This window comes from Phoenix dactylifera, chromosome 3 (genome assembly GCF_009389715.1).
Source record: "Phoenix dactylifera cultivar Barhee BC4 chromosome 3, palm_55x_up_171113_PBpolish2nd_filt_p, whole genome shotgun sequence".
NCBI lineage: Eukaryota > Viridiplantae > Streptophyta > Magnoliopsida > Arecales > Arecaceae > Phoenix > Phoenix dactylifera.
In genome coordinates, this window is record NC_052394.1 from 7,035,807 (window position 1) to 7,062,331 (window position 26,525).

The 26,525-nt window shown below is 40.0% G+C and overlaps 2 protein-coding genes across 3 annotated transcripts; both read right to left on the minus strand.

The window, feature by feature from the left end:
- Positions 1-2,065: 2,065 nt before the first annotated feature.
- On the minus strand, positions 2,066-14,097 carry LOC103702182 (probable galacturonosyltransferase 7). 2 transcript variants are annotated; one of them, XM_008784513.3, is made up of 10 exons: positions 13,733-14,097; positions 13,305-13,333; positions 13,146-13,199; positions 12,926-12,982; positions 8,793-8,997; positions 8,189-8,244; positions 6,964-7,259; positions 4,336-4,693; positions 3,708-4,244; positions 2,066-2,949 (listed from the first exon to the last, which is right to left on the minus strand). In XM_008784513.3, exons 1-10 carry the CDS (start codon positions 13,872-13,874, stop codon positions 2,668-2,670), a joined length of 2,016 nt encoding a protein of 671 aa, XP_008782735.3. In that variant the 5' UTR covers positions 13,875-14,097; the 3' UTR covers positions 2,066-2,667. The 2 variants fall into 2 exon arrangements, with proteins under 2 accessions (XP_008782735.3, XP_017697090.2); XM_017841601.2 differs by lacking the exon at positions 12,926-12,982.
- A 6,985-nt stretch (positions 14,098-21,082) lies between these two features.
- LOC103702239 (cation/H(+) antiporter 15-like) lies at positions 21,083-25,174 on the minus strand. The gene is made up of 3 exons (XM_039124455.1): positions 24,964-25,174; positions 23,577-24,635; positions 21,083-22,672 (listed from the first exon to the last, which is right to left on the minus strand). Exons 1-3 carry the CDS (start codon positions 25,153-25,155, stop codon positions 21,371-21,373), a joined length of 2,553 nt encoding a protein of 850 aa, XP_038980383.1. The 5' UTR covers positions 25,156-25,174; the 3' UTR covers positions 21,083-21,370.
- Positions 25,175-26,525: the final 1,351 nt, after the last annotated feature.

Consider the following 26,525-nt stretch of genomic DNA (forward strand, 5'->3'; position numbering starts at 1 on the left):
AATTGACAATTCATAATATGACATTAAAATAAAACTTGTATTTAAAATTTTCCTAATCTACACAATTAATACATGTGTCATATCATGCTATCAAGTATACAAAAAATGTAGAATAAAAGACAGAAAATTTTATCACATTACCCTACAAGGACCTCTGCATAAATAATATATTTTATAGGGGCTAAATTAACATATTTTGAGGACCTCTGCATAAATGATATGCTTTACAGGGACTAAATTAACATATTTTGTTTCTTACAGCCCTGGAAGGATGTCTGCATAAATAACATATTTCACAGGGGCTTAACAGAAACAATTTCATCTTTTAACAGCCCTATAAGGACTTCACTATAAATAAAATATTTGATAGGGACTTAATAGAAACATTTTCACCTTGTAACAGCCCTCTAAGACTTCAGTATAAATAGGATGTTTCACAGGGACTTAAACAGAAACATTTCATTCTTTTAACATCCCGGGAGGGCTGTATGAAACAATAAAATGTTTCATAAGGGCTTAACTGAAAATTTCCCATCTATTGGCTAAATGAATTCGGGTTTCGGATCGAAACCCAAAAACCCGAACCCGTTTTGCCTGTTATGCCCCTTTAAATGCAGCGGGTTAACGATTACGGGTTCGGGTCGAAACTCAAAATCCGGACCCGTTATGAATAAATTAACATTCTTTTTTTTTTTTTTTAAAAGAACTGAAGACGGGTCGGGATCGACCCGTCTTCCTCCTCTTTTAGCGGCGGGCTAGGGTTCCTCCGAACCCAGCCCGCCAGCCTCCGGTCGCCGGGCGACGAGCGCGCCGCCTCCTTCCGGTGGACTCGCCGCCCGGAGGCGAGCCCACCGGCGGTCGCACGCCAGCAGGGGCAACGCCGGCGGGCTAGGGTTCCGCTGAACCCAGCCCGTCGGCCCTTAGGAGAGGCGGGCGGCGATCATGCCGCCGGACGAAGTGCCGCCCGACGGCACCACCGGGATGGACCCGACGCCGGACGAAACGCCGCCCGACGGCGTCACCCGCAGAAATACGCCGACCGACGGCGATCATCCAGTGAGTTTTATCTTCCGACCCGTCCCTTTTTTTTTTTTTTTAGGAGTGGGAGGGAGACCATGGCCGGCGTCTACGCCGGATCCTCTTATGGCTCACGGCGACATATGCCGGCCAGATCCGGCGTTAGCAGGGTCAAAGCACCAGTGTTGGCTGCCCCCTCCTTTATCAAAGGGCTACAAGGTGATGAGATCGCCTCTATGGTGCCAAAGCCATCCAGGGACAACGCAATGGTCGACTCTCGGCACAGTATCCCGGCATCCCAGTGACGGCCGGTCAACATGGCGATGATCAGATCGCCTCTATGCTGGCCAAAACGATCATTGCCTTGTCCCTGTGATCTACCCTTTCACTGTGATCTGGTTCTAGGATGAACCAGGCTCTGATACCACATGTAGAAACATCTATAAAGAGGATCATGAACCAATAATGAAAGGAAGCATACCTGGATCCATGAGTAATCTGCACAACTACAGTCCTCGTTTCTCCCTCTTGACCCTGCGTTAATGACACCCCCTGATGGTTGGTTCTGTGTCGATCAATAGGCAGAGGGTGAGACACATAAGCCTTATCCTTCCATCAAGGATTAAGGGAGTTTCCACTTCTCTAGGAGTCAGTTACGGGATTCATTCTGTAACTGACCACGTTGTGGTCATGTGGGTCAAAACCCAACAGCTGAAGGATTGATCTCCCCTAACAATTTATTGCTCAGGATTTTAAACAGGGAATGATACTCTCTTAGCTCAGAGCGTACAAGCGCTCATACGACTTGACAAAGTACCCACACAAAACCATGTGACTCCAGCGACAGCGAAAACAAGCGTGGATCTCATAAGAAACAAAGATAACCTGGAGGCTTTCTTTTTTTTTCACTTTTTTATTTGACAAAAAATAAAAGCCAAAAACCTAAAACATGATATAGTCATTAAAGAAAATTGCTTGAAAAATTGATGGAAATTAAAGAGCAAAAAATCATTGTCATCAACCTTGCACAACTGAAAATGGTCTCACATCCACGCAAACCTTGCAAAAGTCATAGTTTCATTCTAATGCAGCCGTCGTTGACGACAAAAGATTAACAATGTGTTAAGCAAACATGTGTGTACCCTTACTGGGAAAGATAACAAGACAACAAATACTAAAAAATAAAGAAAATATTAAAAAATAATAATAGAATTCCATTGATCTCCGACGGGTGACACCAATCCAATTCAAGGTGCGAACCGGATAATCATCCAGCTATGTCATAAAACGAATGGCAAGACACATCCACAGTGATTGCAAACACTCATTTACAGAAATAATGACCTCCTGCCCTAATCTTGATTTCATTGCACATCTTTCCAGCCATATGTAACAGCCAGAGAACCAATATCCATCATGTCCCTCATCTCCAACAAACCAGTTCTGATCTTCAGCCCTCCTTGGATATAGTGGTTCGATGGGGCTCTCTTTAACCCCTTTTATTAGCGAACTTAGCTGCCCTTTGGGAGCTATAATGCGTCCACACAGCTCAGGGATGATCTTTTGTAAATCCTTAAGTCAATAAGTTTGTCCACCCCATGCCTTGTCTCGGATTTCCAAAGAGAGATCCATACAATTCATGCCTGTCTGCTATGGACTTACATTGCACTCGTCCATGAATCGCTCCTCTTGCGTAAGAAATTTCTTCCAGTACTTTTTGTAATTTGGAATACCTAATTCAAGCCAAGGTTTCATGTTGCCATTGTAATGCAGTGATACAGCATTACCTATAGCTTCTGCATTAACTCTGAAATCATGACCAAGTCCTGACAGAGTCCATTCATCTTGCAGGGGATGTATAAGATTTTGAAATGCAAGCAAGCTTATGGGCAGTGCTGCAGCTCTCCATGATGCTTCACTCCTGGTTTGAAACTGTTTTGGCAGTGTGTGTTGCACAAATATTACGGTTTAGAAAACATAATATAATTTCAAAAGCATTTCAATATAAATTTTAAATTTTAAATTGTCTTCTTAGAGCAAAATATGTAGACAGTACATTATTTCTCATGTAGAACAAAGACAAGTTGTCAACTCTTGAATAAACAGAGTAAAGCACTTGTCTTCATTCTTGATCTAAGTAGAGAGATATGTCAACCAACTTTTGCAACTGGTATTAGAAAGACATGCACAAACCAAACAAATAAATTTATAGATACATTTTCTACAAATCACTGGATAGGGAATAAATTTCTTAAAACAAAAGTAATATTTTTATCTTAACTGGAAAGCAATACAAAAAAGCTTACGGCACAGGAAAGTTAGAAATAACCATTAAATGAATACACACTGAGCAGCTAACAAGGGGGGAAAAGCCTGAAAACATGCTCAAATCTCACTGAGCCAGAAATGGAGGGGAAAAAAGCTCATTTCTTTAGTTCAGTAGTAGACAAGACATCAGGACACAAAATTTGCGAATATTGGATAGTGGATGAATAATGGAATATAAGCCTCAAGCCCTCCACTTAACGCAACTAGCTCTCTAGTTTCTTTTGTATTTGTATAGTGTCTAGATCAATATAAAAATTTAAAAAGAAAAACTCACTTCTCATTAACTAATCCAAATTCTCTAATACAACTAGAGCAATGACAAACTGAAAGGAATATAATGTCCGGATAAGATTCATACTAACCTTTCCGAGGAGCTGAAGGTATGTTCCTGTAACATTATGTTCTCTCCACTTCTCCAGATCAAGTATATTAAATCCAGATATCCAGGCACAAGAATCAGCATCATAGATGTTTCTGCCTAAGTGTGTTCTCAGCTGACCCAGTTTTACCCCACAGAACTCCAAAGCACCATTAACTTTTCCTTCCAAATCAAGGTTCCACAAGGATGATAAATCACGCTGAACAACCACATCATCATCCAAAACCACCACCTTTTTTAGATTATTGAATATTTCTGGTAGAAGAAAGTGTGAGTGACCAAAAACTGATAAGTATTCCGTTCTCATCTGCACGGAGGGTTTATCAGTGTCAAGAATGGAAACATGAAATTCCTCAGTTAGTGAAAGCTTTGCCATGCCTTCATTCTTAATGTGGTTACGTTCTTCAAAATTCAAGACACGTACAGTTGCCGCCTTGTAAGAATTTCTAGCAAACCAGAGTTTCATAGCATAGTAATTTTGTCCATCCGTTAGCACATGAAAAACCATATCTTCTGTCACCTATAGAATTATGCTGAGATTAATTACCAGTGACTATCAAATAATGCACAGTTTATAATGTCCAGATATTAAATTAGGATAACAAAACTACCTCAGAATTTGCCGCTGTTGAATTGATGGCAACAGAAGCAGCAAGTGTGTTTCTAGAGAAAATCACATAATGCCTAAGTTCTGGGTTGTCAAATTTGTGAGCATGTGAGTATGCTGAATCCATGGGAGGAGATTTAAAGTATTCTACAGTCAACCTCATAGACAAGCAATGGAGGCTTTTGGGCATGGTTTGAACACCGAGACGATAGAGAAACGCACTCTGCTTCATATGGAAATGAGCCTCATCTTCCGTCAGATCAAGTATCTGTCTGAGTTTCTTGTCAACATTATTGCAATCTACAGTGCATGATTTGGCCCGTGCAATGGTATGGTCCATCTTCTGTATCTTCCTCGCAACACTGAATGTAACAGAAAAGGTGCTCTTAGTTCTCCATCACAACAAATCTATGGAAATTAAAAGCAAGCTTCAAACAATCCTCATAACTTGATTGGTAGTTCCATAGTTAACCACACCAATTTGCGAAATTTTTATTTCTAAGTTGTCACTTATGGATACAAGGAAGAATTATACTGAACATATAAACAAATTTAGATACCCCTGCTGGTTTTCTAATATTGTCCAATTTTATAGGTTCCCTACTTTTTATTCTCTTTTTAATGAGATCATACAACACAAAGAAGATATTGCTGAATAAACCCAGAGGACAGATACATGGCCAAAACAAAAGATGTCCTGACAACTGACTGCTCGTCATACCAATTTACCACGACGTTATGCCAAAAAGTGAATTCTCTCACTAGCAGCCACCCCAGAACATGCACCTATTTCAAGATGTTTAGGATCTTTCTCTTGCACTTACAACAACACAGCATGGTACTATCAACACCAACTTCAAATTGGTGAAACACTTCGACATCAAAACTATCTTTCTATGGAATTTATCAACTCTAATGGTTATATATCTTACAAACTGGTTCAAAGTCTGATTGCAGAACTAATAGACTACATAATGTTGCACTGCAAGAGGTGGTTTCCTGGTTGAAGCTATGAATATATAATAGACTTCCTTGGTTACTTAATTTGCATATGAAAAAATATAAAAATGATTAAAGGTTATAAGTACAATTGAAGGAAGAAAATCATGAACAAAATCAATATTCTCTCTCTTGTACTTCTTTAAAGAATTCCAATGAGTTGCAATAAAGACTTGCCACCTTTGAACATTGATTTAATCAGTGAAAATTGTAAATTGTCTGAATCAAAATTTTTCTATCTCAATCATAAATCATACTTAATATTTAAACCAACTAGTGTAGAATCAATCCCCCGACTGGATCTTGCCATTTTGGTTTTGTAATTGAGAAAATCTCAATGGTAACATTGTCCTTGGAGTTCACAATGAAAGTGACAGCTGATGCAACCAACATTTTGGAAGTCCTCACAAGCAACGAATTCAAATCAGGACTTGTCAGTGTCGGGTGGTGGAAAGAAAACATCAAGTAAATTGGCAAAAAGATAATACTATTCAACTTGAGTATCCAGAAAACTTAATGGAGGAGATCATTAAAAGTCCATGCTTACATGTTTGATCATCGATCGTAAAAAAAGGAAGCCACTCCTGAAGATACATCAAGACAGCAGCAAAAATGTCCTCAAGGATTCAACTCAAGTATACACTTTTCATGACTAAGGAAGATTCACATTCCCATGAAAATGGTAATCACATCTAAAAATAATCATCCTGGCTGAATATGAGGGATGTGCTGTTATGTTTTATGGAACACTTAATCAAGAATAATGAGATCAATGAGCCCCTGGAATTTCCTTTATAACATTTTGCTCCCTTCACCAACAAGAACCACTCTTTTTGCCTACATTAGAAGTTTCAGAGAACAAACTATGAAAATGAAAACCCGACCAGGATAGATCTCAAGGCAAGGCCAATGCAACAACAGCTAATTGACATGATAATAAGATGGGGCAACTTTTTGCAGAATTCTCGATATTCTTGAGCTACTGTTTTATACGTTCAACAAATGAACATATGTCCTAGGATTGATAAGACTGCTTTAGGATTCAATTTTCAAGCTCAAACCGTACACATCATCTAGGCATACATGTCCTCATTTTAAATTAAATTTAAGCCCAACAATTTTGTTCTTGTTTCATTTAGCTTGACTGTTTTGGAGTTCAAAAAATAGGGAAAGTATAAATTCAAAATGGCGTAGTAGAGTGGGCTAATAAGCATATATTTCGGTGTGGGACATAATAGGACTATAAGTATTAGCAGGGTTGCATTAGTTAGGGACTTGATCTATAAGTTTCTTTAGAATAGGCTCCAATAGCTTCATGCATCAGGAGAAATCACACTGACAAATTTATAATTTACCATTCCACATTATAACTAAAATTATTCTATCTTGCCCCCCGAACCCAACCACCCCCCACAAAAAAAAAAAAAATCCAGGATGTTCAGAGGACAGAGCTGCCAATTTGTTCATTTAATTGTTGATTCAATCGCAGTGTAAAAAGTTCAGTTCCATAGGATCACCCTGCCTAGTAGAAGGGTTCTCATGCATTACAAGGTTTGGTCAAAAATAACATATAGAATAAGTGCTCTAAAATGCATAGGAGACAGCTCCAGAACGGGTTTAAGATAACACTTACAGTGGAGGTAGATCAGCATCTAAAATTGCTTCACTAAGCATGTGCTCATGTTCTTGAATGTTCTGCTTTAGTTCACGTGTCAACTTCTCTTGTCCACGAAGTTTTGCAATGCTTGGATAGTAAGCTCTAGCCACAAAAAGCTGATCTTTTAGTCTCTTTACTGTAGAGTCCTTCATTACTTCTTTGTGCTCTATGGACCAAAGGCAATAGCTCCCAAATGCAAGTTGACAAGATCTTTTGGTTTCATCACTGGTCGAACTTTTGACATTATTCTTCCTGCTTTCCTTGCCATCACTCTAAAAAGAGGGGGGGGAAATGTTAAGTCATCCTAGAAATCCTACAATTTACAACCACAATTAGGATAAAAAAATGGCACCTTAACAAAATAAAATAGTTTTTTCTAAGGCAAGCACGGAAATTTAGTTTCAGCCACAACTGTTAACATGTCAGTTCGATCGCCAACTTATTTGATTTATAAGAATTTTCTAAAACGAGCTTGCTACTAGATCAAATTATTCAGTTGCCAGACAACTAATAGAATTTAGAGCATCAATTTGAAATAAGGGATCAAGGATGGCAGAATCGATACCGGGCACCGTACCGGTTGCCCGACGAGACGAGTTGGTACAGGCCGTCGTCGTGCCGTGCTGGGCCCATACTGCCACATCTTCTACGGCGGGGGAGAAGGAGAACGAGAGAGGAAAAAAGAGAGAGCGGGGGAGGGAGGGAGGGAGAGGGAGAGGAGGGAAGAGAGGCTGACCGGGGCCGGCTGGCAGAGGCGGAGGCCGGAGTGACGCGGAGGCGGGGCTCCACCTCTGAAAATTAAATGAAGTTGGCAATAGGTTTGCCGACTTCAACTTTAAAAAAGCCAAAATAAAAGGAGCCCCCTCCGGGCCCCTGTTTCGAACGAAACATTCCAAACAGGGGCCCAGAGGCAGAGCCCTACCTCCACGTCTTTCCGGCCTCCGCCTCCTCCACGCGGAGGCTCCCCGGCCGACCTCTCTTCTTTCCTCTCCCTCTTCCTCCCTTCCTCGCTCTCTCTCTCTCTCTTTTTCTCTTCTCCTTCTTCCCCTCCGGCGAGGTGTCTCAGTTTCAATAGCGGAACCATCCCGGTCCGCCGCCAGTACGGCCAAGGACGCCCCAAACCGAGCAATTCGGGACAGTTCCACGGACCTTGTAAGGGATAATAGGCAACATTTGTTAATCAACCAAAATAAAATCTTACTTTTGTAGTTGAAGCTAGAAGTGGTTTTGAGATGACTCTATGTGGCGTAGTAACAACTGCACATAAGGAACAAATAACAACAGTCAATACCTTAAAGATGAATTATTCAAAACAAAATAATATAAAGGAATGAAGGAAACATAAGCTGATACCAAAGAAAGATGGATATTCTATAAGCCTCATGTTTTTTGCTAAAATTTAAATTTCCACTAAAAGGAACAGACTTGCTGAAAAAAACTTAGAAATTTCTGAGAGTTATTTCTTGATTCACATAGCAGAGCATGCTTGCTTGTTAAATCTAAGCATTCTTTGCTAGTTCACATGGTAAGCGTGGAAATTTCTGTGTATTCCATACTTAAAAAAAGAAGAGAATTTGCAGTCTTTCCTTACAAATTTTCTCTTTTTTATTTTCCTTTTTCCAAATTCTCCAAAAGTTTTCATCTCAATTACTTTAGAATAATTCTTCACTTTTTCAAAACAATCAAACCCAGTTCATGACTTGCTAGCCATTACCTGGCAGCAGTGCTACACCCTTATTGTACCCGGAACCATCTTTTAAACCTTAGACAAAGAATTAAAGATAATATCATTTCATTTTGCATACCTTTAGGGTGAGAGATGATGTCTTCTGTTCCAACTTGGGCGATAGTATCCTTTGACTCAGAGAGAGAAGTCACATCCATTGCTTGAGACTGAGAGGTAGCATGATTCAGCTTTAAGGTTAAACTCGCGCCATTGCCAAAGGATTCATTGTTAGTTTCTTTATGGAGCTCCCCACCAGCTTCGAATGTTGTGTTCTCAATAACATCCTGACAAAGAGAATAGCACATATTTTCAGAAAAATTAATCAGCCTATTCAATATATATTGCACTTCAAGAAACACAGGCACAACCTAAGTAGCTTCCAGCTGCAAAATTTTAAGAAGCTATAAGTTTCAACTCCACAATCTAGATGAGCTGTCATGATAGTCCATAGACTAGGTGTTAAAAAGAAAAAAATAAAAGGAAAAGAATAGAAGAAGAAGAAGTATAACTAGCAGACAGATGGCTATTTGATCGAATGAGAGCAGTACCCACTGAAATGATGACATAGCAAATAGCAGATCTTTTATTCCCTAAATATGGGATGAAATAATTGAACAGTCCATCCAAATAGCATGCTAGTATTACATTTCAACATTTATTTCAAATAAGGGAAAAAATATTTTTGCAACAAACAACTTTCTGACAACAAAAGAGTCAACATCAGATACATGAAACTATGAGATATGTCAATCTGATGCAATTAATATGAATGAGAAAACAGAAGGACAAGTGCATATCTTGAAATAAAACATCTGTTGTTTGAAGGAAGAATAATATATATTCTAATCAGAGTCTCTCTAGCATGCAGCAGCTTGTTTAATGACCTCATTTCCCTCAACAGAGAGTATTTACAGATAGTGCATTAGAAGCATGAAAAATTATATCAAAAGAAAAAAAAAGGAGGATAGCAAGGTCATTATGAATGTTACCAGCTGTCATTTTTAAGATGATAAACATAAATAGCAGCCTGTATCACTTGGTAATGCAGGATGGATTCTTGTTGATTAGGACTTCGGGAGGCATTACCAGGTGAGAAATAAAATTTAGAGTTGATGGAATTTTCTGGCAGGCCTGTAATCAATTCTGGTTTGAAACTATAATCAAACATATAGGGGAGGGGGGTGTTGGGGGTTTGGAGAAGATCTGGTTAAGATCTGGTTTGAGGGTATTGGGTTGGCATTTGAAGAGGTCTGTGGAGGGAAAAAGCAGATCAAGATGTATCCAATTCAATTCAACTTCAATTGATGGTTAGAATAGTTAATGTATCTGATTTATGTGGTTTTGAATTTCACCAGGATTCAAAAGTCTAATACAGTTCTACTTAAATTTTTTTGAATACAGTTAGGTATATCCGCATATACACAGAATGCACAAAATTTAGATGCACATATCGCTATACTATAGACTCTGGATGAGCATATTTTTCCCATGTATACTTGGGAAGAATATAAGCTCATCAAGACTCAACCAGTATTAAAAATCCTAGTGCCCTATCCCCTCAAATACACCCCTTCTCGAGTTGATGGACCTTAAGCAGATCAAGATGTATCCAATTCAATTCATCTTCAATTGATGTTAGAATAGTTAATGTATCTGATTTATGTGGTTTTGAATTTCACCAGGATTCAAAAGTCTAATACAGTTCTACCTATAAATTTTTGAATACAGTTAGGTATATCCGCATATACACAGAATGCACAAAATTTAGATGCACATATGGCTATACTATAGACTCTGGATGAGCATATTTTTCCCATGTATACTCGGGAAGAATATAAGCTCATCAAGACTCAACCAGTATTAAAAATCCTAGTGCCCTATCCCCTCAAATACACCCCTTCTCGAGTTGATGGACCTTTTTGTACCGACAACCTAACACTTCAACATATGCCAATCATGGCCATGCAACTCCATTAACTAATAGGTTGTTATGTTTCTCTCCACCTTTATTCAACTTTCCACACATTCCACTGAAACAGTTAACTTTCAGCTACAAGTTCTCATCCACCGTACAATGTTTCATCAGTTCCAACTGTTAGGCTTCTTTACACATATAGAACAATAAACAAGAGGGGCCTACTTTTCTATATGCAAATTCTTAAGCAAAACCAAGATTTTTGTGCTACTGAATTTTTACCTATAACAAGAGCACATATATTTCATCCTTGCTATAGGATATCTAGAAAAGGATGATTTAGGGCCTACTTGTACTCAATATGTAACTTGCTTTATTGCAAGCGTAACTTTTATATATCTTGAATAAACTGTCAAGAGAGGATCTTGAAATGGTGAAGTTCCATATTCCGGTTGAACAAGATTTCAAACAAGAACATTATAATAACATTTTTAGCTTGTGCTTATCTAATAGCTATTCCTTAAATTTGAATAGATCATCACACAAGAACCCTCCCCTGATACCAATCTATAATGGCCTAACACAGGATCAAAAATTTAGACACTTAAAAGAACCAAGTATTGCTACCCTGATTTATATGCTAGACAAACTAATGGTGGTTAGCTGTAATTTGAGAATAAAAGGCAAGGCCATAAAGAATTTAAGGTCTTAGATATGGTAGAAAGAACAAAACATCTAATTACTAGCATTGGGATGTAATAAAATGTTGGAGGCCAGAATTTCAAAATTTTTGCTAGTTTATTATCAAAAAAGGGGACAACTCCGATCTATATGGTAAAAGTACATTCAATTACTACTATTCTAATGGAAAACCATGTGGGAGATAAGAATTTCAGTGGTTGTGCTAGTTCACTACCGAAAATGGGATAACTCCCATCTCCAAGGTTACTTTAGAAACAAAAATCAAGGGATGTTTTGGTTATCTGAGCAAATGTAATACTTTCAAGTATTCAACTGCCACTTATAACATAGCCAGTCAGTGATGTTATGCAATTCACAAGGATAATAAGTGAAATCGAAGTGGGAAGTGGACATAAAAGAGAATATAAGGTGTGAGGGAAAATACCAAAAGAAAAGGGAGAATGTGACTGAAATTTTTATTCGATTTCTACTCTACTAACCAAGCTCATACAGGTCTTCCAACTGCCTTAAATTGAGAAGTTCAAAAAGACTCTTAGACATCCTTCCTGCCTTATGGCTATGAAATCAGTTATTGTGATCAACTAATTGAAACAGCACATTAGAGCCAGATCCGATGTAAGTCCAAAACAACCTATTTTTTGATTTTCTTCTTAAATTTGCACATCCCTTGATGCAAAACCATATCTCTTGTGAAGTGCATGGTTTCCATAGGTGGGCCACTTGATATTGATTTTACCACCAAAATTGCTGCTCATATAGTCTGCGAGAGCAAAATTCAGATATATCTATCTCACTACAATTAAGAGTTGACGTAGGAGACTGAACAGACTTGTTTTACATTCAGCAGCTTGCAATATGAGGGAGTCACATCTATCATAAGTTCAGTAAGGTAGTCTACAAGTCGTAGGGACTGTCTAAATGTTGAGTTGTATCTGAAAAGCAAAAGGAGAATGCTTAAAAAGATTAGAAGGCAGCAGAGCACTTCCAGAAGGGGGGATCGAATAAGAAGGAGGTTAGAGGCATCATTACAATACCAGATAAAAGCAACAAGCAACATCAAGTCGACGAACCGATACATGGATCAGGGACAAACTGATCAACAAAGCCACTGCATAAGAGTAATGATGCACATTGGTGATGGCAAGAAGCAAATGTTTTGGCAACCATGCTCAGTAAGGAAGTCCAGCGGCAAGCTTCAGAAACAAGGTTACAGCCAATTTGATGAAATTACAGGTAGTAGGAGAGATGAATTGGTGATGAGCAGGGGAGCTTGAAGAAGCACAAAATCGTTATAGCATAAGCAAGATGGTGAGAAGATGTTTTTGTAGGGGCATAATGAAGGCTCAAAGATTAAGATAGTAATTACGATACCATGCATTTAATTATGAATATTAAATTCTTCAAAAGTTTTAACAAGTGGGTTCTAAACCAACAGTTCAGTTGGTTGGTGAATGCAAGATTACCAATTCAATAAACAAACTTCTTGTCTTCACATTATTGTCATGCATCGTCCATGAAAATATTTAGAGTGATAGATACCCACAAAAGAAAAACAAATATATGGCAGTTAACAACTCAAACAGGCAGAAAGGAACCTTCAATAAAGTTTGTCCAAATTCTTTCATGGCATTGTCAATCCTTGACAGATCACCCTGCCATGAACCAGAGCAAACAGGAAACCGAGGTCATGATTCATATACAGAATAAGACTTTTCTGACCAAAAGAATCAGTCAAATAGAACATCCATCGGAAAACTTCGACAATCCTATCATCTCATAATACAATTTTACAAAGGTAAGAGACAAGAGAAGAACCTCCGGTAATTCTCGAACACCATCCAGCCGGCCATATCTTCGAAAGTTAGTTTCCTGGATTCAAAAAGCTCCAAAATCAGCAAGTACCAGATAACCAGCAAAAGGAAATCACTCATTCATTACACCAGTCAAGTCCTTTCAGTGTCAAGAAATCCTCACCAAAGATGAGCGATCGTCGCTCGAGTATCCTGCATTTATAAAAAAGCACACGCACAGAGTATCAAAATTCTAATAGTTCACCAAAAAGTTTATATCAAAAAAGATCTAGTAAATAAAGTGTAGATAAAAATCAATGCACGCCCTAATTCCCCAATCCAGCAAAAGAAATAAAATCTCTCCACCCATCCCCACACTCAAAGTGAAGCAGCAGAGGCAATCCCAGAGCCAGATCCCTAAAAAAAAAACAGAGAGATCGAGTCCCAAGAAACCCAATGCAGATCAACGAGAGATCTAATCCCATCAACCAAGTCGAAGAAAAGAACACAATGGTGCCACCAAAACGGATCTAACGAAATCCTAGCGTATTTTTTACGAGAGAGAGACGTACGCAAAAAGTGACAAGACAAACAAGGATCTCGGAAACGTACCAGAAGGGAATCCGTTGTGGAAGCCAAGGAGAAACACGAGGGGGACAAGCACCGAGCAGCAGACGAGGGCGAGCACCGCCACCGCGAACCCCCTCCACCGCCGCTTCGCCGGCAGCACCGAAGCAGCGGCGAAACCTTTCATCTCCTCCTCCTCCCCTTTCTTCTTCTCTTCCTCCAGACGCTACCTATATTTATACTCGGCCATCGCCTCCTCTTCTCTTCCCATCTTCCCTCCACTCTAAAGTCTACACTTCGATTCTTAAACGCGAAGTCTCTCACCGTCTCTCTCTGTTTCCTCTTACATTCACTCTCTCCTTTCGGTTCGCTTTTGCCCCCGGAGAAACAAGAAGTTCAAAAAAGGCAAAGAGAGAATGAATAATAAAGAGGGTGGGAAGAGTCCAACTTTTTAGTCCCCAACTCCCCCTAAAATCTTTTAAACCTGCCGCTAAATAGCATTAATGCTAGTATTAGAAGGAAGATTAAAATTTAAGACAGCTTAACCCCTCTTTCTCTCACCGTTTCCCACGCGTTTCCCCTGTGAGAATAGGGAACCGTTGCCTTCATGGGTTCTGCGGCTCAACTAGGGTATAAAGGAAGAAGAGTGGCCTACTTTGACGATTATAATAATCTTGTATCTTTATCTGGAGGAGCATATGATACGATTTCTTTTGGGTAAAGGGATTTATGAAGTGGGGCTGGAGTTGGATGGAAATCATAAAAGGCTTCTTGCATTCATATGAAAGAAAATCTTTTGAACAAAGGAATATATGCCTTGTTCGCTATTGCAATCTTTTTTGATTAAATAAGGAGCAAAAAGAGGCTGCCAAAATGTTTGCAATCTTTTTTATATTGCATTTCATTTAGTGCCAATCATTCACCAGGCAGAGGAATGATTTAATTTCCATTATACCCACAATTTTTATCTCACGAAAGTGTAATTATCTGTTTATGCTGATTTATGCCCCTGTCACTGCCAGCAAGAGACTAATAGATGTCTCCATCACCAATCTTTCACTGGTGGCAAAACGCTCACTAGCCGTTAGGCCCCTATTTTTACCTTCAGTGCATGACAGAGTGGTGATTGTTCCCGCAGAGATAGAGACATCTAACGTTTCACAGCGTATGAGAAGTGGACGGAAAAGCTATACAAATTTTTTTAAACAAAAATCTTTCACATATATGAACGTATAGAGAACAATCTAGCATTCCTGACTTGGAAGATTTTTGAAGAATTGCATTTTTCCTTTCTCGTATTTTGGGCTCAAAACTTTTGGAAAGCATCCTCTGTAGCATACTCCCAAAATGCTCACTAGCCGTTAGGCCCTTCTTTTCTTTTCTTTTTTTTTCTTTTTTTTAATTTTATTATTATTATTATTATTATTATTATTATTATTATTATTATTATTATTATTATTATTATTATTATTATTTAATATACAACGACACTTTCACTATGTGTGCATCCAATAAAGTTTAATATATATATATATATATATATATATATATATATATATATATATATATATATATATATATATATATATATGACAACACAGCATAAAAGGTAATACAAATCATCGCACTGTTCACCTTCCGATAGATGTGAGAGGCCTCAAAAAAGTCAAACTCTCTCGCGAGCCTGTGTATGTTCCGAAAAAGTGGATGCCGATCGTCACAGATACACCGGCCTCGAACGCTTCAAAAACCCGCCACATAGGTGATGCCCTTTCATGCCGCCCTCAATTCTACTTCGAATACTGCTAACTCATCAAAAATGCATGGTATTCGGCTGCGACGAGTCTAGAGTCGCGATACCTTCTATTTTTATCTTTAGAGTGGTAATTGTTTTCACAGAGATAGAGATAGAGATAGAGATAGAGATAGAGGCATCTAACGTTTCACAGCGTATGAGAAGTGGACGGAAAATCTATAAAAAAATTAAAAAATTAAAAATCTTTCACATACACGAACATATTGAGAACAATCTAGCATTCCTGACTTGAAAATTTTTGAAGAATTGCATCTTCCTTTCTCGCATTTCGGGCTCAAAACTTTTGGGAAGCATCCTCTTTATGATTACGACGGCAAATGGGTCTTGTCGGGGGTCACGGGGCTAAAAACCTTTGGGAAGCGTCCTCTTTGGGAATTAGGATAAGATCCCTAGGCTACAGGAAGTTTGTCGAACAAAACAGAAATAGCCCGCCTTGAATTTGTTCTCATATGTTCAAGCTTTTGTTTCATTTGTTCACAGAAATAGCCTAATTTTGATATTTTCAAACACTTTTCTCCTTAATGCCAGCCCACGGCTATAGTCTGTATGTATGCTTAATAAATATGTGCAGCATCTCATATTAAAAGCATTTGTGTTGGCTAAGGGGCAAAGTGCATTTGACTTCACTTATATATAAAACTTCTAAAAGCAGATCGTTCTAGAAAAGAAAATGATCTACTAAATCCAAAAAAAGGGGTAAGTTGTAGATAAATTCTCTCTTTTCTCTATAAGCAAATATGATATCACTTTATTTCTTTAAAATAAAGTAAAAGAAACAAAAAAGTTTACTCTTTTCAGAAGGAGAAAAAGGATTGAATATCTATGGCGCTCGACTTTGAAACAGAGACTATTAAGACTACTGCTATTGTTGTTGATTTCTCCGTCTCAAGGAATGGGGCACTTGGAAAATTTGCATGAAAATCCTATTTTTATAATAAAGAGATCAGTACAAGAGAATAAAGTTACATAGAAGTGGGAAAATTGTGGGGTCTGGAAAAGCATAGTACTTCTTCTCTTTCCATGTAATTAGTGATCCAAAATAAGAAGCAGCCAAGAACATCACTTTTTACAAGATTCGCTTTTTTTTTTTTTTTTTTTAACTTTGATCTCTTATTTTTCTAACTCAAATCAATTTTCAGTTATAGGTAGACTTCCTTCCCTTTTTTTTTCCTCCAATATGATTAACTTTCTTATTAAATTCCGATAGCTATCATTTTAAATCCAGATGACGATCTCCCAAGGCGTGTACTTTTTGCCCCTGGTAAGAGTATGATATGCTATGGCCTTAAGCATAAAGCAAACATAAGGCATGATGTGATAATAATTTTTCTATAGCCGACATTGAGGCATCAAACTCTTCCGTCGATATGAACTTTTGGAGAAGATCAGCCTATCATCCTTAGGGTAACTTTCACCGTCGGATCACTAAGGCCAACTTTTGTCCTTGCTCGACAAGTGGGTTTGCTCGACAGGTGGGTTCTACAGTTAAGCTCTTTTCTGCTTCTGTAGTTGAGGGTCCGATCCGAAGAAATTTTTGCACGCCTCATGTTCTCTCTTTCATAGGCCTACACCCCCAGGAAGTCAATAATCCTTATAAATTGAAATGTTACATAAAAAAATAAATTGCAAATTCTATAAATTGTTTTATACTATTGTGTTGATTACCGTGTCAACAGGCCCTGGATTATGATTCAGAATTTTGGAATCGGTCAAATTTTAAACAATGCCTACTAATTTCAACCCAACTACTCTGTAGTTATATCTAGGGCCAGTTCACCTACAATTTGTTCCAAGTCCTACCCAGTTTGATTCATGTGACTCTACGCAAATCTGGCCTCGATCTTTGCCGTGTCGTCCGCGAATCTTCGGTGCACGTAGTTATAAATAATTAAGTTGAAAAGCTTGAACCAATCTTCTCGGACGCGGTCTAAGCTAAGATCAAAGCAATTTAGAATATATAGGGATCATTCAGACACGTCCCCACAGCATCACTAGTAGTTGAAAAGTTTGTGAGACACACCATCTTTGCACCACAGTGGATGGATAGACATTGAGAACAAACTAGGAGGGTAACGAAGAAGAAGAAAAAAAAAAAACTTTCACCCTTGAATTTTCGACCTATAGGTACTGCATGTGGTTCAGCCCATGCATGGTCCCATATCCACGCACTCATTTCAAGCATCAGAAGTCTAAAACTTTTAGTAAATTGATAGCTGGTCCTTTCATTAACCAACCTAGAGTTTTTAATTAGTCCCTACTGACTCTGGGGGTTTAACACCCACTTCAAGAGACTTCCCAAGAAGCACTTCTCAGGTGGGAGGTCGGGAAAAAGTTTGCTGCCTTTTTTTGTCTACACAATAGGATTGAAAAGGAGTCCTAATGAGGAGGTCGAAGGCAAGAAAGGTGGTGGATCGTAATAGTAGTCAGGAGGTGGCAACTTTAAAGTGTGTGCAAGGGAAAGTACAGCCGGTGGCAAGCTGAATGAATTATTCAAGGTCTCCGGTCTCTACATGGAAGGTGAAGTAAGATGATAAAGATCCAATGGAGGTCCCACCACCAAACGACGCCTTCTCAGAGTCTGACAATGAGTTGTTTGAAATGATTTTCCATCATTCTTTTTTTTAAGCATTTCTAGGATGTATATCTTGCAATAAAACAATTTTTACTTAGTACTCTATGCCTACTTCATTAAAAACATATCTTTATTATTTTTATACTTAAGAAGCCTAATGCATCAATTCTGTTTCAGTAAAATACAGCATGTACTACATTTTTTTTTGGATAAATCTGGAGCAAGATGCTTCTATCACAGACAAAAGTATTTCTGATATTGCTCTCGTAGCTCAGAAAATTATATATAATTTACAAAAAGCTCTAGTCAAATGTACTTATATTACAATTAAATTATATATGGAGCAGGTATATGATAGAGTTCGGTAGGATTTTTTTTTTTTCCTCTTTAGCTATAGATATTTTATGATGTTTGGATTTATTGGATTCAGGATTATATTGTATTATCTTCTTTTACTATGCTAATTAACAACACTCCCTAGACTTTCCAATCTTTCATTGGTGTGAAACAAGGTTGTCCTTTATCGTCCTATCTATTTATTATATGTGCAAATGTTCTTTCAGGATGTTAAAAGTCGTAGTGGTGGCTAATTCTGTCTGTATATTAACCTAGCTGTACAGGGGGAACTATTTTGCACCTTCTCTTTTCTAATAACTGTATTTTGTTTGCTCTCGCTATTGTGGCTAATGCATTCGCTTTCGTCTTTATCATTAATAATTATTGTAGAGATTTCGGTCAGAGGATAAATTTTGAAAAGCTGCAGTTAAATTCAGCCCAAAGCTTAACACTCATATTAGACAGTGTCTTAAGAATCGCTTGAATATCAAAAAGTCTGATAGTACACGACAATATCTTAGAATCCCTAATTCTAGTAAGAAACTGTCTTTAGCATAGTACACTAGTTCAATACAACAATTTTTGGATAGACTAGAAGATCATCAGTGCAAGGCTCTATCTATACCATGAGTAGAGTTAATTTTATTGAGTCAGTTCTATCATTTCTTCCAATTTATTTGATATCTAATTTAATTATTCTTAGAGGAGTGCTACTGAAATTGAAAAGTATTATTAGAAATTTGTTGAGGACCGGGGTTCAACTGATAATTCAAAAAGGATGCATCTGATCTCCTAGAACTATGCATGTTAGGATGTTGGGGATAAAGATCTAGGTATTCCCTCTTGGATAGCTAGAAATGACGTACTTGTGGCTAAACATGCTGCAAGGTTTCTTTTTATGCAGAATTTTTTTTAGAGTTTTTTTATGAAAACAAAATATGAGTCTTGGTTGTAAGTCTTATCCACTTTGCCCTCAAAGTGCTTCCCCAATCTTGAAGAAGATTTGTTCCTTGGCTCCAGTTATTTATTCAAATATCAGATGGTGCATTAGCAATAATATATCAATTGACATGCTTCATGATCCATGGTTATCATCTACTCTATTAGCTCAGTGGCATGCTTCTGCTGATACTATTTCCTTCCGAGGTTTTATTGTTAAGGATCCTGTGATTACTGAAGAGAGGAAATGGAATCATCCAATTATTACCTAGTCGTACGCAAAGGAGCTAGTGGAGAAAGTGTTACCTATTCCAATTCCAAGAGGTGACAGCTGTGATAGATTGGGATGGGTCCATCATTTGGATTGGCCGTCCATTGTGACTTATCCTTATAGAGGAATTTAACTTTTATAAACTATTTTTGTCTGAACCTTACCCAAATCGTAATATTGCTTGCTTTTGGACGATAGGTGTTCATCTCAATATTGCTTTATTTATGTAAAAAGTAGTTTAGTATCCACTACCATGTAGAGATTTTACATTAGCAAAGAGTTTACATACCGACCTATTGTGACTTATATCTTGATGCAGATGAGTTTATTCTTAATAATAGAAAACTGAAGCAGTTTTGATCTATTATATTGCTTATCATACCTGGTTAGCTAGAAAAGAACGTATCTTCCAAGGTATGAAGCAGAGTATTTAATTGATTTTATTAAAAGCTTCCACTCATGCTCATAAATTTCTCAAGAATGTTGCTTCAAAAGGTCCATTGATAGGCGATAGCAAAAGCAACCTATGGCTCTTTTTAGGTAGTTTCTACATCTTCAAGGATTACTTTCTTTTTTTGGGAGTCAACATCTCTTTTTTTTACAAGATTAACTTGGATGGCAGTGTTCAAAAGAGAAATATTTTTGGTGGAGCGGGCTTTATTATCAGGAGTGTCAGCGATGCTCTAGTAGATGCTGATGGTGTTAGAATTTTTAATACGATTATTCTAATGGTTGAATTATATGTGGCCTGGGAAGAGTTGATTTATGCCATACAGATGGACATCTCGTATTTGTTTGGAGCGGTATTTCCTGATAATTATTAGATGGTTAACAGATCCACCATCTGCTAATATCAAATTCCATCCTCTTCTACAAGATTGCTAGTATTTGATGAGCATATATATATATATAAGGAAGCAAATAGTACAGCTGATTGGATGACATTTTATATGGCTAAGCATGTTGATGCTATATTATGGATTCCATTGTTAAGTATTTTATTTGCTGATTTCTACCAATGTATTTATGGTTCAATTTTATTCAATCTGCTAAAAAAGAAAAAAGGTCATTCAAGAAAGAGGACTACGGGGCAGATGCAAGAGTTGCAAGGGTGCTTAAACTTAGCGATATTTTGTTTTTTTAACTACATCATGATTGAATATTTGCTAATTAATGGGATCCAACGCGTGCACCCGTAATTGTTATTGGAGCAAGAAGAGAGAAGTTAGAGAGATCGGGTGATTCAATAACTATCCTTCAACTATCCTGGATAAATTAAATTCCCCCTCAAACAGCTTCTATTATCCCTAAAAATCAGGATAGATGATTCTCGATCCCTCCTATTCTTTTCTCCTTTTCTCTTCTTTCTCACTTCAAACTTCCCATAAAACCTCCTCTATTCCAGATTTTTATCATGCTGAGAAAGGCCATCAAGCATAAAAATATATAAAACAAACTATGTATTGGTATATCTATCACTTTCTTCTTCCTTCCATATGTTATCATTTCTTTATCGTAAACTTCACTTACAAAGCATTATTTACCATAAAAAATACATTACAAAACCTACCTTAGTTTAAAAAAAGAGAAACGACCAGACCCAAGAAGAGCTTGAATTAAATTCCAAGCGCAGATATAGCATGAAATGCTCATATTCGAATCTCTTTGTTTAATCATATGAGCTCCCGGCGAGGAATAAATGTATTCGGATCTCATTCAAGATTTGTTGTTCCTGAAGCTCTTAAGCCCTTAATTCCACCCGCTGTTGAAGCCGCTCGCGCGCTGCTGGCGGTTGGCGTTGCTCGGGCCGTTGTGCCCCAACGCCTCCCAATCGGCCTCGGCCAGCTCTTTCTCCACGTACTGCTGCACCACCAGAACCGACACCTTCGCCCCAAAGTCCGACGAGGCCAGTAGGTCGCCGATCGGCCCAAGCTCCGGGATCTCGCTCCACTCCTCCAGCCCCGCCGTCAGCGCCGACTTCCTCCCGTGGCCCCTCCCCACCACGTACAGGTCGTAGCTGCTCCGCATCTCCCGCAGCGCCGCCACCGTCTCCCCACCGTTGCTCGCCACCTTCTCCGTGAACACCACCGACTCGTCGCTCACGAACCGGAGGCGGAACTCGTTCACCGCCTCCTCGTCCCGCTCCTTTTCCAGCTCGGCGTCGGCCAGCAGCGCCGCGGCGTTCTCCACGTCGGTCACCGAGGATATCGACTGTGACCGAGACGGCGCGGCCGCCTCGATGAAGCGGATGACGGTGAGGACGATGGCCGGGTGCTCCGCCATGCGCCCGGCGTAGGCGAGCGCCTCGCGGTCGTCGGGCCCCCCGATGAAGACGAGGACGACGTGGTGGGAGGCGCGGTGGGCGCCGGGGAACAGCGAGGTGACGCCGGTGCCGAGGCCGCGGTCGACGAGGATGGCGACGGAGCAGGGGGCGTTGGCGAGGACGTTGAGGTTGACGGGGCGGACGGCGGTGCTGCCGACCTCCTCCATGGCGCCATCGACGGTCATTTGCTTGTGGAAGGGGAGGACGATGAGGGAGGCGTGGCGCTCCTCGGCGACGCTGCAGACGTCTTCGTGCATGGTGGCGGGCTGGGAGAAAGCGGTGAGGGGCTGGAAGGAGACGCCGGGGGAGTGCTGCTCGTAGCCCTCGATGGCGGCGAGGATGCTCTCGGACTGGGCCTGGCCGTAGGGGAGGGCGGGGCGGTGGCGGCGGCCATGGTCGGAGTATCCGGCGGAGGGGTGCATGATGAGCATGGAGGAGACGCGGCCGGCTACCTCGACGAGGTGGAGGGCGTAGACGACGATGGGGGAGCGCTTGGAGGGGTTGGAGACGTCGAGGAGGCGGGTGAGGCAGTGGACGTGGCGGGTGTTGTGGATGCAGGCCAGCATCCGGAGCTCCGCGTCCGGCCTCGCCCCCTGGATGTTCCGGCGCCGGTACACCGCCAGCGGCTTCGACGGCTTGATGTACGCCAGCGTCACCACCGGCGCCGCCAGCGCCGTCGTTATCAACGACGTTACGAGTATCACCGCGAACATATCCCCCCTGAGGACCTGGAAATTAAAAGCTCATATTCCTTTCTTTTCTTTTCTCTTTCTCCAAACAGAGCGACCAAGGCTTTGACCAATCTGCGTAAGGCCTTTTTTTGAAACTCTTGCTCTTAACAATTATTTGGCGTTTATTTTCATCGTTGTATGATAAAAAATAAAAGTATAAAACAGAGACAAGTTTTGTATGACGATGGGGGTCCCAACTCCTGCTTTTAAGTTTTAATATCCGTTTGGTTTTTACTTTTTATTTTTATAAAAATAGATAAAAGTATAAAACACTAACAGACAAGTTTAGTTGTGCATAAAGAATTAATGTACAAGCAACATCTGATTTGCAAATATAGTGAACATGTGGTTTGGATTCATATAGTTACAGATGGCGTTGAGAACAATTCGGCAATTGATAAGCCCAGACTCCAGACTAATTATATAAGAACGTAGACAAGATTTGAGGATGCATGACAAGCTAAATATAAAGCAATATTTATTTTGCACGTAAAATAGAGACAAAGTTGTGCTTGGATTAGTACGGGATAGACAATAACAGCAAATGATAGCAAGAGTATATATATCGTCGAAATTTTTAATAAAAGATTAAAAATTCAAAAAAGCATTGTTGCTGTATATGTTTGAAATACCGGTGACGTCTGTGCATGTTAAATATCTTATAAAGAACTTATATCCACTAGAAATAATTATTTTGATCGAACCTATTCGAAATCCTCCAGCCAAATAGAAAGAATTAAAGAATAAATTAGCTAGCTATTTGAACCTTGTGTTGTTCTCGAACGCAGTCAAAAATGTAAACTCTGCAAAGGCTGGCCAATCGCCAAATGGCCTAATAGCAAGTCAAATAAAGTAAAGAATTAAATAGCGCGCCGAGTAGAAGGAACAAGGAATAACCTACTTTTTTATCAATGGCGACGTTGAGGATGATCATCTCGACGGGGCCCTTGACGCTCATGAGGAAGCCTAGCGCTAAGCTATCGCGGAAGGATATGGAATAGAACATGGCGACAATGATGGTGCCCACGACCTTGGCCAAGGTAGAGAGGACGACGACGGCGGCGAAGCTGGAGATGGCCCACAGCGGCAGGATGGTGAAGATGTTGGTCCTGAACCCGCTGTTGGCGAAGAAGAGCGGCAGCAGCATGTTCTCCAGGAACGGTTCCATCCGTTCGATCAAATGCGCGGTGAGCGGCCCGTTGGGCACCGCGAGCCCGTAGATGAAGCTGCCGAAGATGCTGTGGATCCCGATGAGGTCGGAAAGGAACCCGGTCGCCGGCACGCCGGCCAGGATGATCCCGAGGTGGAAGTCGCTCATCCGCTCGCCCTCCGGCGTCCGCCGCGCCATCCGCGCGATGCCTGGCCGGACCACGTAGAAGCACACGAGCACGAACGCGGCGCCCGCGAGGGTGACCCACAGCGGCACGAGCAACGAGACCGACTTGCCATCCTTTCCGCCGGTGGCGGCCAGCGTGACGGCGAGCAGGATCCAGGCGAACATGTCGTTGAGGATGGCGGAGGCCATCGAGAGGGGACCGAGCGGCGAGTTGAGGAGCTTGAGCTCGGTGATTATACGAGTGAGGACAGGCAAGCCGGTGACCGAGACGGCGAGGCTGAAGAAGAGGAGGAAAGGCGTCACCTTCTCGTCGGCGCGGGAGTTGGCGGGGGGATCAGGGAAGCCGGGCATTTTGATGACGATGTCGGGGCGGAGGCCGAGGGCGTAGGCAGAGGTGAAGCTGACGACGAAGGCGAGGACCATGCCGACCACCGCGATGATCAGCACCTTCCTCCCCATCCCCCGGATGGTGCGCACGTCCAGCTCGACGGCCACCATGAACATATAGTAGGTGAGGGCGAAGTTGGCCGCCGTGTCCAGTAGCACGTAGTTCTGGTCCGGCATAAGATCATATGCTTCGTTGAAGAAATTCCCAAGAAATGATGGACCCAGCAGCATGCCGGCCTGCTCATCGCAGATGAAATCCAAACACAAGTCACAGAACATAAGTTTAGATCCTCACTCATAAACTAGAGTCATATAATTTGCTCAAAAAAAAAAAAAAAAACTAGAAGGATCTACTGCTTGGTTAATTAGCATTCATCCTATTTCGTGGAGTTTTCTCTGTTCATATCGGCATTATTTAGTTTTTTTCTGGAGAAAAAGATTTCAATATCAGCATCTACGATTCTAATTGGTATCAAGCACCCACCAATGTCCGAGTTTAATTTGACACGAAGACGGAGAATCAAAGCAGTGAGTGAGAATAATAAGTGAGCTTAGAGAGACTTACAATAGTCTCAGCGATGACTTTGGGCTGCCGTAGGGGCTTAAGAAGGAATGAGACCACTCGGGTGATGAAGATCACTAGAAGCAATTGACCAATAAAGACAGGAAGCATGTAGTCGAAAACATTTACACCCCATATTCCTGGGGTTCCGATGGATTCCGGCGAATAGCAATACGTATCTTTTACCGCCTCCATCTAATTTCCAGAGACTACAAAAACTTCTTCAGCTTTCTATATATATATATCCTTCGCCAACCTGATAGAGCTTAGCAAAAAAGAAACGCGAGGATGAGGAGGAGAAAGAGAAGGGCTGCAGGCTTGGGTGAAAACGCGTTGAGAAACAGATGAAGGATTAGTGGTAGGCGAAGATGGTGAATGAATTAGACCGAAATCGAACTAACTTCACTATTTATTCCTTACAAAAATGATTAACAAAAACGAACTCCACTATTTTTTGTTTAGAAATTATGAACAGATTCGGGTTTAGAAAATTTTCTATTGTTAATAGGATGCAATTTAATACATTTCTAATGTCTGGAAGCTTTTCAAATAATCTAACTGCAAAGCTCCAACAAATTAAACTGTTGTTGTTTAAAGCTGTCCGTCCTCTTCGCACCCACTAAAATATCTCTAACTCGTATCGAGAAGGTAGAGGTGTGTCGTTGGGCAAGCCATATTTAGGCCTTAACACCCGCTCCCCCTCTAATCTTCCAACTTCTCTTGGGAAGTGGAAAGTATTAAACTGGACATGCCAGCTCATTTAAAACACACTACAATAATTAGTTAAGACATTTTTTTGTTCACTCTTTCTTCTTCTTTTTTTTAATTTGAAAAGATTTGGGGAGCGAACAGGTACAAGGATGACCACCCGTTGATATGGGATACCTGCAGATTGGTGCGGAAGTTTACCTTCTGCCAGATAGTATATCGGCAGGCAAACAGTGCAGCTGACTGGGTCACCTCTTATGTTGCTCGGCATTCCAGAAAGATTATTTGGACAAGTTTAGCATACATTCCACACTAATCATACTGTTTACTTTTACTTGATTTGGCAGATTGTATACACGTTAGAATTATTTGAAATGAAATATCGATTTGACCCAAAAAAAATCTTTTTTTTATTCAAATAAAATAAAATGAACCATCATTTCTTGTCTCAACCCTAGTAATAGATATAATGGATAATTTTTAACTCGTACGAAATTGGGCATAGGGTGAGCCGTTAGATTTAGGAAAAACTGTTGTTTCCAGATCGAGTGACCTTAGACCACACCTAGCCCTCTTTGAAGGAAAAGAATTTGACTTAGAAGAATAAGTCTGGGATGAAAGCTAGAAGACTGAAAGTCTCATGCATAAAGCATCACCTGAAGAGGAAAAAATCCTTCCCATCTATAATGAGGAAGGCTGAAAGTCTACCGATTAATCAAACTCTAGAATTGATAAAATAATTATGATTTTAAAGATCTAATAGACTAAAGAAAATTAAGGACTAATGTAGAAAATTACATAAATTAGGGATATCTAGAAGTCAGGCATTCATTCAGAGTAGACTAACCTTCGGGTAC